The sequence below is a fragment of the Ursus americanus genome, chromosome 12, assembly GCF_024610735.1.
Source record: "Ursus americanus isolate L20-20 chromosome 12, mUrsAme1.1.p, whole genome shotgun sequence".
Lineage (NCBI taxonomy): Eukaryota > Metazoa > Chordata > Mammalia > Carnivora > Ursidae > Ursus > Ursus americanus.
In genome coordinates this window covers 38,256,346-38,269,935 of record NC_142138.1, presented here as the reverse complement: position 1 = coordinate 38,269,935, position 13,590 = coordinate 38,256,346, and the positions used below count along the sequence as shown (strand labels likewise).

The following is a 13,590-nucleotide window of genomic DNA, read 5'->3' as shown; positions in this document are numbered from 1 at the left end:
ACATGATTACTGATTATTTCATGTGTTTTGACTGCCATCCCACTTTCCCTTTACCAGCACTCTTCTCTGGCTTTGTGAAAATTGCCTAAAAAATTGTCCAAAATGAATGGTCTCTCCTAGGGATTTAAAGCAAAAATATCAATAAGCCTTAAAACCAGCACTGAAAAGTGAAAATCTGTCAGTCAAACCTATTTAGTTGTAGTAAGGATAAGGGTAGAAATAGTTTGACTATGTGACACAGACTCACAATTGGTTTAAAAGATTTTTTTTCCATAAGTCAAGCCAATTATTTGTTGTCAAATAAACTACAAATGTATTAGCGATTGAATTCAGACATCTCTTTCCCTGTGCACTGATGGATGTTGCCTCAACCTTATGGAAGGTTGTTGCCTTATAACTTGCTTTGTAATTTGTACCATCAGTTCTTTGCTACCTTGCTTTTCATAGCATTCTGATTTCACATGCTATTGATTTTGAATTAAATCCATAAGAAAATGTACTATATTTTAATAATAAATTAGATGAGAATGGATAAAAAGTAATCAATTTGAGGCCACATTTCTCCTAATTTGTTAAGTCTTCACCCATATGTTGTCTTTCCTACTTACGGGAATAAGTAGTAAAATTGGGTGGAATCTGATATTACATAGGTGCTCACTCACCTAAAGCCATTTTGAATAGTCTTGATATCTACCTACCTACCCAGTCAGGCTCCCTAATAAATGAAAAATAAAAATATCCCATTGAAGGCAAACCTCAGCAAGAAAAAATGCAGAGAGAGAAGGTAATTGTCCCATTTACTTACAATTTTTAATACCCAAACCGGAAAAAGTAGTGGGCAAAGCTATGAACCTAGAACACTACTACTGCTTTCATTTGACTTCCTTATATTTGCATTAAGTGCCTAAGGATGCGAAAGCTCTCCCAAGGTTTGATCCTAAAATTTCTAGTCTCTTGCAATTAGTACTTTCATATTCTCAGTGTTTTCTTTTTTGACATATGTCAGGAAGAAGAAATTTTTAAAGTATTTATTAGTATCTATTAAAATTATGCCAATGAAATTCAAATATTCTTACTAGACAACTTCATTTCCAGCTGGCACGGTCAACTCTTCCTGGGTGTTAGAGCGGAAAGATGCTGAGAAGCCATGATTTCAATCTGTATTACCCAAGGGAATTTGTTCTATCCTGCTTTAGGCAATGCTGGCATACACTTCAAGGTTACATTAAAAACTCTTAGAATTTAAAGTAGTCATAACTGCTACAAGAATAATCATTGACCATGTATTATTCACTAGGGACACCTTCCATGGCCAGGTGGATCTTGTCCAATTGTTGTCGTCTTGTTTTTGCAAAGCTTCAGATTTGTTTTTTAGGTTTGCACATGGCCCTTTAAAATCATCTGGAATCCTCTCATTTTTCAGATGAAGAAATTTAAGTCTCAGAGAGATTGAGTTACCTACAATCACAGAATTAGTGAACAATAGAACCAACACTAGAAATTTCCTGACTCCCAATGTTATACAAAAGCCTCCTATTACTTTGAAATCTTTTATAAATTAAGTAAAGTGTGATTAATCTTACTTAACCAACTAACTCATTCATTGGGCTCTCATACATGAGACAGTGGGCAACTGTAGAGAAAAAAAGCAAGTCAAAGCCAATTGTACAACCACTACATTTTCAAAGACTTTTTTAATTCAAATGTAGTGAACTATCCTATAATGGCTTTCAAAGACTAAGACTCAAACCAAAATCTTATTTGCCTTCCAAAACAAAATTCCAAATTTTAGTGAATTGAAATTTCTTGGTTTAAAAAAAAAAAGAAGAGAGGAAGAGTAATTATTGCCTAACTCTAAATCTAAGTTTGTATTGTAAAGCTATCCTCCCTAACAAAGTTAGAAATAGCAAAGTACTAAAGACAATTTTATGCTCACTCTAAAGACTACATGTAAAATTCATTTGCCTTTCCTACTAAGAGACCAGAAAAGTCTGTTTGTTGATTTATGAGGTACTTAATATTTAAATAAAATAATATGAATAAGTTAATTTTGAAAGTATCATTTGAATGCTATATTTGAATTCTGGGTATTGGTTGAAGAGTGACTTTTTTCCTTCTTATGATAGCAGCTCAATCATGTGCCAACACCTTATATGACAAAATATTTTGTCTTTGGCCAAATCTGTAATTTCCTATTGAAACAGACTACCTCTGCATAGGATTAATGTTTAGTAATATTTGGCTCTTAATTTTGCTATAAGCCAACAATTCCACTTTGAGATTTTTTTTAATGTACAATTTTTTTAAAGTATCAATTGTTCTACACTTTGTTGATCTTTATACATTTAAAATCTCAATTGTAAGACTATGTTTTTTCTAGCTGGCCTACTTCCTTTTAGTATGATGATACTAATTATAATAAAGAAATCTTTCCCAAATTGAACATCTCAAAACAGCAGAGACTATAGTTTTGTTATTTGCTAAATATTTTTTGTCTTCAATAGACAGATTTTTGCCACAACTGTCTTATTACAAGTAGCAAAACATACTTTACAAATAATTTTTATAGTCATGCTTTCCCTTTCATGTTATTCTATTGGGAGCTGCTTCCTGATGCCCATCCAAGTCTGAATGACATTCCAATTTTCATAATAGACCCATACATGTAGATTTCAGTACACAACATTTAACTTTTCTGAAATCATCCCCAACATAATGGTTATCCCAAAATGTCACCAATCTGTGATGATATGTGAATCTCTTTGTTTTTATTTTGTTATATGAATATTTAGAGTAAAACCCTTACTTACATGTGTAGTGTGTCTGAAGCATAAGACACAAACTCAGGTATACTAAAAATGTAACTTTGTTTTTTGTGTTTTTTATAATGGAACTTAACATCTGTCCTGAGTGCCCTTCCTGCATGGTGGTAGAAACGTAATTGGTGGAAATCTAATCAATTGAGTGTCTTTAACTCCATCCGCACAAATATCCTACATTTGATTTAGAGTTTTCCCTATTCACTCTCTTGACAAGTTTGCAGTTACATTCTAGGTAGCAGGGATGAGGAAGAGGAATGGAAGGTGAGTTTGGTCTTTAGTCATCTATTTACACTAGTATACACTGAAATGCACATCATCCATGTAGGTCCCCCGTTGCCATCATCCCACCATGTTGACATCTACCTTGGCCTTCCTTGCAGAAGCTCTTCAATCCATGCTGACATATACAGCTATTTTCTGAGTATAGAAAAGCTACAAAGTCTCCTTATTTAGGACCTTAAGGGCTATACGCTTCTCTTCTTGGCCCTTGGAAATAAATTTTGCTAATTCCTATACCATGCTGGGTGCCTGCGGGACCAGACTTTCTCGAGCCCAGCAGCCTAGACATCTCATGCAGAAATTTCTACTCTATTGCTGATGCTCAGTGCAGTTTATGTGGGCTTCTAAATGAAGACTTTAGTCTCCCTAACCGTTGTCTCTGTGCCCAAATCCCCGCACTTATCTGAGGGTATTATTGCTTCTACCTACCCCAGGATTTGAGGGCAGAGTGAGGTGTAAAGGGCCCTTCTCGGAGATTTCTGTAAGGGTGGAACAATCTTGCTTCTCTTCTACTTCTCTTCTTACATTTCTCCAACTTGAAGATCTTTATATCCCCTTAAATAGGAAAAGCTTTCTCTTATACTATTATAATTCTAAATCTGTTCTTAATGGCAAAAATATATGATTTGAATTCTTTGTCAACTTGGTTTTTGATACTCAAATATAAACTTTAAATATTTAAAAATCAGGCTTTTGCATTTAAAAAATATATTCTTCCCAAAATATTGTATCATTCTCAAATTATTATTTCACCATGAGTTTCAGAGGTCTATTTGAAATTCATAAGCTAAGGAAAAGTCTATTTGGAAATCTAAAATCTAGAACAGATCTATCACTTTGCATAAAAACAAATACTGTGAAGGAAAAAAACACTCTGGTTAACATATTTGAATATTATCATAGTTCATATACTATTTAATTAGTGCTATTAGAAATAACTGAAATCACAATTTTTTCAATATTTAAAATCTTGTTTATTTTACTTCCTTATTTTGTTCTAAAAGATGTATTTTAGAGATCATATTATTCAAGGGATTCCATCTCCTTCAACTAAAGTCAGATCACCTTCTGTTTCATTTCCTGGCTTCCTTACCCTTAGAAAGACTTTACATTAGTGACTTTTTAAGGCAAGTAAAATAGTTTTCCAAGCTGGAGGTAGAACTCTCCCCGTTCCATATATCTCCCCATTATCTAATTCTAACAAAGTTGGATTTTTATCTCTTACAGAAAATGTCCTTTTCCTGTGACTACATATACTATTTCTTCTTGAAACGTTAAGATCATTTTAGAGGATGTAATATGTTAAGAAATTATTTACTTTGTTATTGTTGTCAGCTTGAATCTTTGGCACAATTTATCTTCAAACTTGAGTAACGTAATATCCCGTTTTGGTGGAATTATTCTGTTTGTGAGAACTTTCGATGACTTCTGAGAAATGTGTCTGGTAATGACAATATGCTTCTTTTTCTTATTTGTGAACTAGGTCAGTCTTTTCCACATTTTTCTTTTTAAAATAATTTTAGGATATCATCAGAATAATGGCATATTCGCAAAGGGCAAAGTTCCTAACTATCCTGGCAGACCACTTACTGCTGAATCAATTATGATTTAAAACATCTCACACATGGAAAAACAAAGAGTTCTGTGGGAAATAAATATCTTTTCTTTGATTCACAAGTATGTTCTTCTCCATGCTTCCAGATAAGCACATTCTAGGCTATTGGTTTATTTCCCTTACTACACTGTGAGTGCCTTGATATCAGTAGCTTTGACTTTGCATTTCTAGCACATACAAAATAGTCAATAAATGTTTATGAAATTAGTAAAGCACTTAGCCACTTTCAATAGGAAGACAAACGCCCTGTCTGAAAACGTGGACATTTATTAAATAATATTTAGTTCCCTTTTAGAGCCAAGATTTAAATTCTTAAATCCTAGAATTTGGAGCTATATGGAAATTCATAGATTATCTGGTCAAAATCTCCCATTTTCAGATGAAGAAAATGGCTCCCAGGGAAGTTAAATGGCGGTCTCAGTGACATACAGCTAGCCAGTGCCAGGACTGGCTGCAGCATCCCGGTCTCAGGGTTCTTTTCTATGCCTTCAGCTTAGTTAAGTTTATTACAATTAAGTGACAACTGTGCTTCACATTTTTAGGGTCCTTCAGGAAAAAAAGGAGCTCCTGGTCCTTCTGGGAAACCTGGGATTCCTGTAAGTAGCAGGCCCTTTTCATCTTTCTTGTTTTTCTAAATAGAATTGGCAGCTTCTGCAAGCAGAAAAGTTCGGGGCCAATTATGACAAGTGTTGGATAAATCAGCTTGTCTTCAAAAAAAAAAAAAAATTTAAGCTCAAGCTGGAACACAGAGAGAACAAAATATGACCATTAGCTCAAAACCAAGCTTGCTGTTTAAATATAAGTCTCTGCAATTGAAGGATGCTATTTCCCGGTGTTATGGAGCTCTCTCTGTGGACGCATCCTACTCTCTGATCATGACTGAAAACAGGGAACTTGAAATATGATTAAGTGATTGGTGACAAAGGTCAGAGATCCTCAAGCATAAATAAAAAGCATGAGCTGGATTGTAATTGAAGGACACAGCCTCTCAGTTTCCTGACAAATAGGACAGAAAGTCTTAGAAGAAAATGTTTTAAATCATTTCATCACAGAACAAAGATTAATTTTACCTTAACCATCAGTTTCCTCGAGCCAAGCAAATATGTGTTGACTGGCTTATTAGCAAAGGCTTACTTCCTGCTGGTCTTCCGTAGCCAAGGGCTAGATGCCCACTTTGGGTGGCCTGTGTTGGTTCAAAAAAAGAAAAGAAAATGAACATAAATTATAAGCACATTCAGATCAGAGATTCATACAGATAAAAGCCACTTACCCAAGAGCAGAAACAAAATGTTCAAACCTTTAAGCAGTCATATAATTATCTAGTTCAAAGTGGCAACAAAAAGAACCATAATTTGTTTCTTGAGAAAATAACAGGACATGAGGCTTTGCAGATGGTAAAGTATAGCTGTATCCTAGGCTGACAGGTGCATATAGCTGACTTTTCTCCATCGTGGGATAGAGCAGAGGCCAGCACAATGGAAAATACGAGAGAACTGCACTAAAGCTGAAAAGCTTACACAGTACATTTTAGTTAGCTTGATGTTTCTATTTAGGGAAATTTTAACGATAGTTCAACCTGATCTGTTGAATCCAAAAAGGGATTAGGAAACAGGAAAATTTATCCCGAGACGGAGTATTAAAAATGTAAACATTCCCCTCCCAAATATAAAGGTTTTGTCATTTGAACATTTGTACATCATCTCTCTGTAATTCACGTAATTTTTCATTACCAAGGGTCTTCCTGGACTACCTGGGCCGAAAGGCAAGCAAGGATACCATGGAGCCGATGGCATTTCAGGAAACTCTGGAAAAATTGGGCTACCAGGAAAACAGGGACTTCCTGTGAGTAGAATGAATCTCTTTACTTTTCCTTGCTTATTTTTAAGCATCTATTTGCTAGACCATATATATTCTGGCTTTCTCAGTTTCGATACTGGCTCAGATTAGCCAAACACTGCTTTGATAGTTGTTTTGGAATTGTGTTTATGATCTTCAAGGAATGTCAATGAGTACATTCTCTTGGGTATTTTATATCTAACAACTTACATTAAAAATAATACATGCCATTTTTGCACCTATAAAAGCTTAGAAATAAGAACCATAAAGAAGCAGATTTTTAGGGACTACACAACCTGGCTGTGTTTTGAGTTCATCAAATATCTTAAGCCACCTTTGAAACATTTAAAGCTTGGCAATAACTCAATGGAAATTCTGCCAAAATTCATTTTCCCTTTACTTTTACAGTATTTTATAAAAATTGTGTGAACATTTTCTGTGTTCATTTAGTGGTGATGCAATGATATAGCTTCTCTCTGATTTTTATGCAAGTGTTTATCTTATTTATTTTACCAGAAATTTAAAAATCATATTTTGTCTTCATTTAGCCATTTCTCTTCTTTCCTTCCCTAATGTCCTCATAATCCAGATTTTTTTATCTCACATTGTGTTTTCACTTGAAATATTAGAATAATAAACCACATACTTTCAAGAACCTTGTAATATTTACACTTTTACACTTCTGCTATTTGTATGTGGTCATCTGTGGACCCGTTTTTCTTCTCTTAAATGCTAAATTAATCCTACTTGTTTATTTAAATGGTGCTATACCTAAGCCCAAACCCAAACTAATCTTCTTTCACTATGATGAGATAGCCTATTTGAAATCATTCATTCATTCATTAAATTAAGAAACTATGAACTAGCCAATTTAGTATTTCAGAATTAATACAGCCAGATCCTATCTGAAAAGATGAATATTTTTAAGGAGTCTAAACATGGTTTCTATTTGTTTTGGAGGCAATATGTCAGAACATCAGAGCATCAGGTTAAGACCTAGAAAACTTTGACAGCAGTCTGATGTTTTTAATTAAAATAGATATTTTATAGATTTCTGTCTGCCATCAACACCAGTCTGGTTGAAAGAAGATTTTATTCATTTGAGATCTCAGTCTTTAAGGGCGTTTATGCACTGGACCCTCATTCTCATGCTGCTGTCCAGACTCACCATTTACTAGTCTTAAAATGAGTTTGGGGCGGGCGCCAGAGTGGCTCATTCAGTTAAGCATCTGCCCTCAGCTGGGGTCATGCTCCTTGATCCCAGGACCCTGTAGCCATTCACTTCTAGCTGATGGTGACATTCAGTGCAGATTTATCTATAAATCGGGTCTGAGCTTTTCCCTCCTCTATTAACTGGTAAAGGGAGCTCTCTAGGCTGAAGGAGCAGAGGTAAAGCAGTTGAGCAGGTATCATGGAAATCCTAATTGGCTGCTTACGTATTTTGTTTGCTCTTTCTGGACCTGGTAGCACCAAGTCTCAATATATGCCATTTCCATTTAGGAGGAGAATGCTGCTGCCGCACATCCAATTTTATGATTCAGTGGATCAGATATCACCTGATTCATAATGTGCAGTTCAGGGCACATAGTCATTTGATGTCTTAGGGTTGGTTATTCAGGTTTTTTTTTTCTTTTTTTAAGATTTTTATTTATTCGACAGAGATAGAGACAGCCAGCGAGAGAGGGAACACAAGCAGGGGGAGTGGGAGAGGAAGAAGCAGGCTCATAGCAGAGGAGCCTGATGTGGGGCTCGATCCCACAACGCTGGGATCATGCCCTGAGCCGAAGGCAGACGCTTAACCGCTGTGCCACCCAGGCGCCCCTGGTTATTCAGTTTTAACCAGAGCAAGTGCAGAACTGCATTCCAGGTGGGAAATTACATGTGACGAAGGCATGGCTTATCTTCAAAACCTTATGGACATACGCTGTGGTTCTGTTATGGAGGGGTTATTAGACGGTCCATACAGCATCTCTACCAGCCACAGATCCCTCTGGCTTATTATTATTATTACTGGGTATTATCATTGCTCGGTCATACGGTGCAAATAGCAAGGTAGCTTACGTAGCATCCTGAATCTGCTGCAGATTCCAGGCTCCTCTTGACCCCCAGTCCCCTGCCAGGATGTCCCATTAACCAAACCCAACTAAATAAGGGTGATAATAGCAGCACTGATGAGGAGGACTGTTTTATCACTGACATTGTTGAGAATTGCCAGTACATGATGATGAAAAAAAGTGTTATTGTTATTTTAAAAATTCACAAACGACAATGCATTCCCTTTCTGCCTGCACTAAGAGTGGGCTCTCTCCCATCTGCCTCCCCTTGATATGTCACTAGCCAACAGCTAAAGGGGAAGGGAACCTGCTGGAGCATAGAGAGGAACGGAGAAGGGTAGAGACTGGATCTCAAAAAAACAAACAGAAAGCATCCAACTTACTCTATTTAAGTTCTCCTTTATATGTGGTCTATATCAGTCCATTCTGTGTATCAGCAAACTGCACCTGATGAACCAAATGGATCTATATTTATATGGCCCATGAGCTAAGCCGGTTTTTACATTTTTGATAGTAGAAAAAAATAAAAAGAAGAAGGCTTTGTCACAAGTGAAAACTACATGAAACTTAAATTTCCATAGCCATAAATTAATCTTATTGGCACACAGCCACCGTCATTTGCTTACATTTGCTTATAGCTGCTTTTGCGCTATAAACCACAGTTTGAGTAGTCGCAACAAAGACCAATGATCTCGCAAAATCTAAAATATTTACTCTCTGGCCCTTTTACAGAAAAAACCGGCTGTCCCCTGGTCTGTTTGTATTATCACACTGTTCTTACTCTATGGCTTTGTAATGTGTCGTCATATTTAGTAGAGCAAGTCCCCCTTCTTTATGCTTCTACCACATACATTTAAGATTAGATTTGCTGAGTTTCTCTAAAAACATAACGAAAACTTGAATTGTCATTGGGTTTGCCTTGAGTTTATAGATATATTGGGAGAAAATTCATATCTTATCATTGTTATCCAATAAAAGAGATGAAATCTTTATTTTATCATCTTTATTGTGCTATAATAAAATAGCTCCATAATAATAATGGCAAAAATTCATATAATACTAAGTATGTGCCAGTTGCCATGATAAGTGTTTGACTATGTTGACTCACTTAATCTTCATAATCTTGTAAGATATATACAATTATGATCTTTATTTTATACATGAAGAAACTGAGGCCAATTATACCTCAATTTAAAAAAAGAAATACGTACGTATATACATACTGAGGCAGTGAGAGATTGTTGCTTTCATTGTCTTATAACAACAAAAGCAGCCTAACTCCATATTTTTTGCTCTTATCAATATGCAATGTTGCCCTTTAATAAGGGCCTTGTGTATTATTTTATTCTCTAGTTAGTTATTACAAGTTTATTTTTTTTATTACAATTCATTTTTGTAAGATTTATTTATTTATTTTAGAGAGAGGGTGAGAGAGAGACCATGGTGGTGAGGGGCAGAGAGAGAGAGAGAAACCAAGCAGACTTCATGCTGAGCATGGAGCCTGTCATAGGGCTCAATCTCATGACTCTGAGATCACAACCTAAGCCAAACCCAAGAATGAGATGCTTAACTGACTATACCACACAGGTGCCCCCAGTTATTACTAGTTTAAATAAATGCACTGATTCAGGATATATTCCATACAACTGGATTTTTAAAAATTTCTAATAATTTCCTTTTGTGATTCTATTGGGTTTTTGAGGTAGATAATATCTTCAAATAATGGCAGATTGATCTCTTTCCTTCCACTCACTTCTTTTTCCTTCCACATAAGTTGGCAGAGACCTTCAATGCGATGTTGAACAGTAGCCACAATAGTGAACATCCTTCTGCTGTAGATCTTAGAGGATGCATCTGAAATTTCTCCACGAAGAGTATTTGCCACCTTAATTCTCTATTTTCCTTGTCTCAGACTATCTTTTTTGTTTTTGTTTTTTTCTTTCTTTCTTTCTTTCTTGATTCCCGTTGGATAGACTAATAATCTTATAAGATATATACAATTATGATCCTTATTGGATATTATCATTGCTCAGTCATAAGGTGCAAATAGCAAGGTAGCTTATGTAGCATCTTGAATCTGCTGCAGATTTCCCCCCTGACCCCCAGTCCCCTGCCAGGATGTCCCATGAGCCAAACCCAAACTAAATAAGGGTGATAATAGCAGCACTAATGGAGAGGACTGTTTTATCACTGACATTATTTAGAATTATGAAAAGTTGTCCTTTCTTTTTTGGTGGATGTTCTTGTAGCAATTGCACTGAACTTAAAACCAAATGTGTATGTATTTAACTATATTGATTTGTTAAATATATCACTATCTGTATCTTCTCTCTAACAAAATAAGTACTTGTTTGTGCTCTCATTTCCTTTTGTTTCTATTAACTACTCTTTGCCTTCATCATTTTTTGATATTGCCGTGAATATTGACTTTTAGGTTTTTTTTAAAAAGATTTATTTAAGAGAGAGAGAGAGAGTGTGTGTGTGTGTGTGTGAGAGAGAGAGAGAGAGAGCATGGGAGAAGGGGCAGAGAGAGAGGGAGAGAGAGTCTTAAGCAGACTCCGTGCTGAGCACAGAGCCTCATACGGGGCTCGATCTCACAACCCTGAGATCACAACCTGAGCTGAAACCAAGAGTCGGACGTTTAACCAACTGTGCCATCCAAATGCCCCTGACTTTTAGTTTTTATGCATTTACTTTCTCTTTTTATTTCCATTCCTTCTTTTTTGAGTAGTAAACTTAATTAAGCTATTTGATCACTATCAATTTGAATATCCTTTATAGAATCTCCTGAATTTGTTTCTATTATTATTTCAGTACTTCCTCTAAAAAGTATTTCCAATGTAAGTATTTGTGAGACAAACTTTCTGAGATCTCATATGCCTACAGATATCTGTATTACCCTCTTTCATTTAAATGACACATTCAACACTTTACTGGAGGTTCTAATCAATGCAGTAAAGTTCTAGTCAGCATAATAAAAAGAAAGAAAACTCACCCAGATTGAAATGGAATAAAACTGTCTTTATTCATAGACAACATGATCATCTATGTAGAAAATCTTTAAGAATCTACAAAAAAACTAAGTAAATTTAGCAAAGTTGCAAGATGTAAGATCAATATACAAATTTGAATTGTATTTCTGTATACTAACAATGAACATTCAGAAAGTGACATTTAAAACACAATAGTGCTGGAATGAGATAATTTGACCCCCAAAAAGTGCATACCTATATGCTAAAAACTAGAAAGCATTTCTTTTTTTTTTTTTTAAGATTTTTTTAATTTATTTGACAGAGAGAGACAGCCAGTGAGAGAGGGAACACAAGCAGGGGGAGTGGGAGAGGAAGAAGCGGGCTCCCAACAAAGGAGCCTGATGTGGGGCTCGATCCCAGAACTCCGGGATCACGCCCTGAGCCAAAGGCAGATGCCTAACCACTGAGCCACCCAGGCGCCCCTATAAAGCATTTCTAACAAAAATTAAAGTAGACCTAAATAAGTATTATGTATACTATCTTCATAGGTCAGAACACTTAATACTATTAAGATGTTAATTTTGGCATTGGCAGTATCTTAAAACATTAAACACATACCTATCATAGGATCCAGGCTTTCTACTCTTATCCAAGAGAAATGAACATATGTCCACACAAAAACTTGCCCATGAATATTTATAGCACTTATCTTTGTAATAGCCCCAAAATGGAAATAACCCAAATATTTGTTCATCAAAAGGTGACTGGCTGAAAAAATTTGGTACATACGTACAATGAAATATTAATTTGCATAAAAAGAATGAGCTACTGATATATGCTACAACATGAATGGATCTCAAATATGCTGAGGGAAAAAAGCAGACAGGGTGCCTGCGTGGCTCAGTAGGTTGAGCATATGACTCAGTCTCAGCTCCCGTCTTGATTTCAAGGTCATGAATTGAAGCCCCACATCGGGCTCCATGCTGGATGTGGAAACTATGGGGGGGGGGGGAACAGACCAAAAAAAAAGGCCCATACTATGTGATTCTACTTATGTAAAATTCTAGAAATTGCAAACTAATCTGTAGTGACAGAGAGCAAATCAGGGATATCCTGGATGGAGTGCATATAGGGAGGTGTGAGAAGGAAGGCTTATGAAGGGACAGTGTAAGACTTTTGGGGGAGGGAGCAGATATGATTGTGATGATGGTATGTTATTTTGATTGTGATGATTGTGTGATTACACAGATGTGTGAAATCCTTTATGCTGACTTATTAAATATGTATATTGCCATTTACTTTATGTCAATTATACCTCAGTAAAGTGGCTTGCTATGAGGGGATAGGGAAAGAGAGATGACACGGAACAATAAGTAGGAGTTAGTACATTAGGAGTGATTATTGTGGGTGAGGAAAGCCAGGAAGAAACATTCCGTGCAGAGACAATACCATATAAAAATCTAGGAAGAATCTAGTATGTTTGAAGAACCAGAGCAAGAACAATTGTGACTAAAGTTAGTGAGCAAGAGCAATTTGGCTCTGAAAGAGAAAGTAGGGCAATAGCTAGAGATGGAACTGAAATTCAAGTAGAAGTTATTTGAAGTGAGAGAACCTGGAGCACATTTAGATGCTAGATGGACCTAGTAGAGACGGAGAGGCTAAAGACATAATCAAGAGAAAGGAGAATCTGAGTATGAATTAGTCAGAATAAAATATGCACATTCTAGTTCCAAAGCTATTCTACTTCTAACTGGGCAGCCGTTTAAAAAAAAAAAAAAAAAACAGGTTCTGAGCTACATGTCCCTTTATATAGGGCTATAAGAATCTCATGGAATTTTGTGAGGAAAGGGATTGAAATGAATTCTCTTAACGCTGACTATTGCTCAGTATATCGCCTAGGGCCGTGAAGTTGAATGGTGTCTGCTATTGTCATTAGTAAGCAATTAGGTATCAGGTCATAAGTCATCATCTTCTACTTTGTTAGCATTTTCAAAGAATAAGTTAGAAAAATT

General features: G+C 35.9%; 1 protein-coding gene across 3 annotated transcripts in view; it reads left to right on the top strand.

The window, feature by feature from the left end:
• COL24A1 (collagen type XXIV alpha 1 chain) overlaps positions 1-13,590 on the top strand; it is a 364,391-nt gene that overhangs the window by 292,656 nt on the left and 58,145 nt on the right. For all 3 annotated transcript variants that reach the window (XM_087866074.1, XM_045801865.2, XM_045801864.2), the window contains 2 exons: positions 5,259-5,312; positions 6,451-6,558. In XM_087866074.1, coding sequence (XP_087722200.1) covers positions 5,259-5,312; positions 6,451-6,558 — 162 coding nt within the window. The remainder of the gene's footprint in view (positions 1-5,258; positions 5,313-6,450; positions 6,559-13,590) is intronic.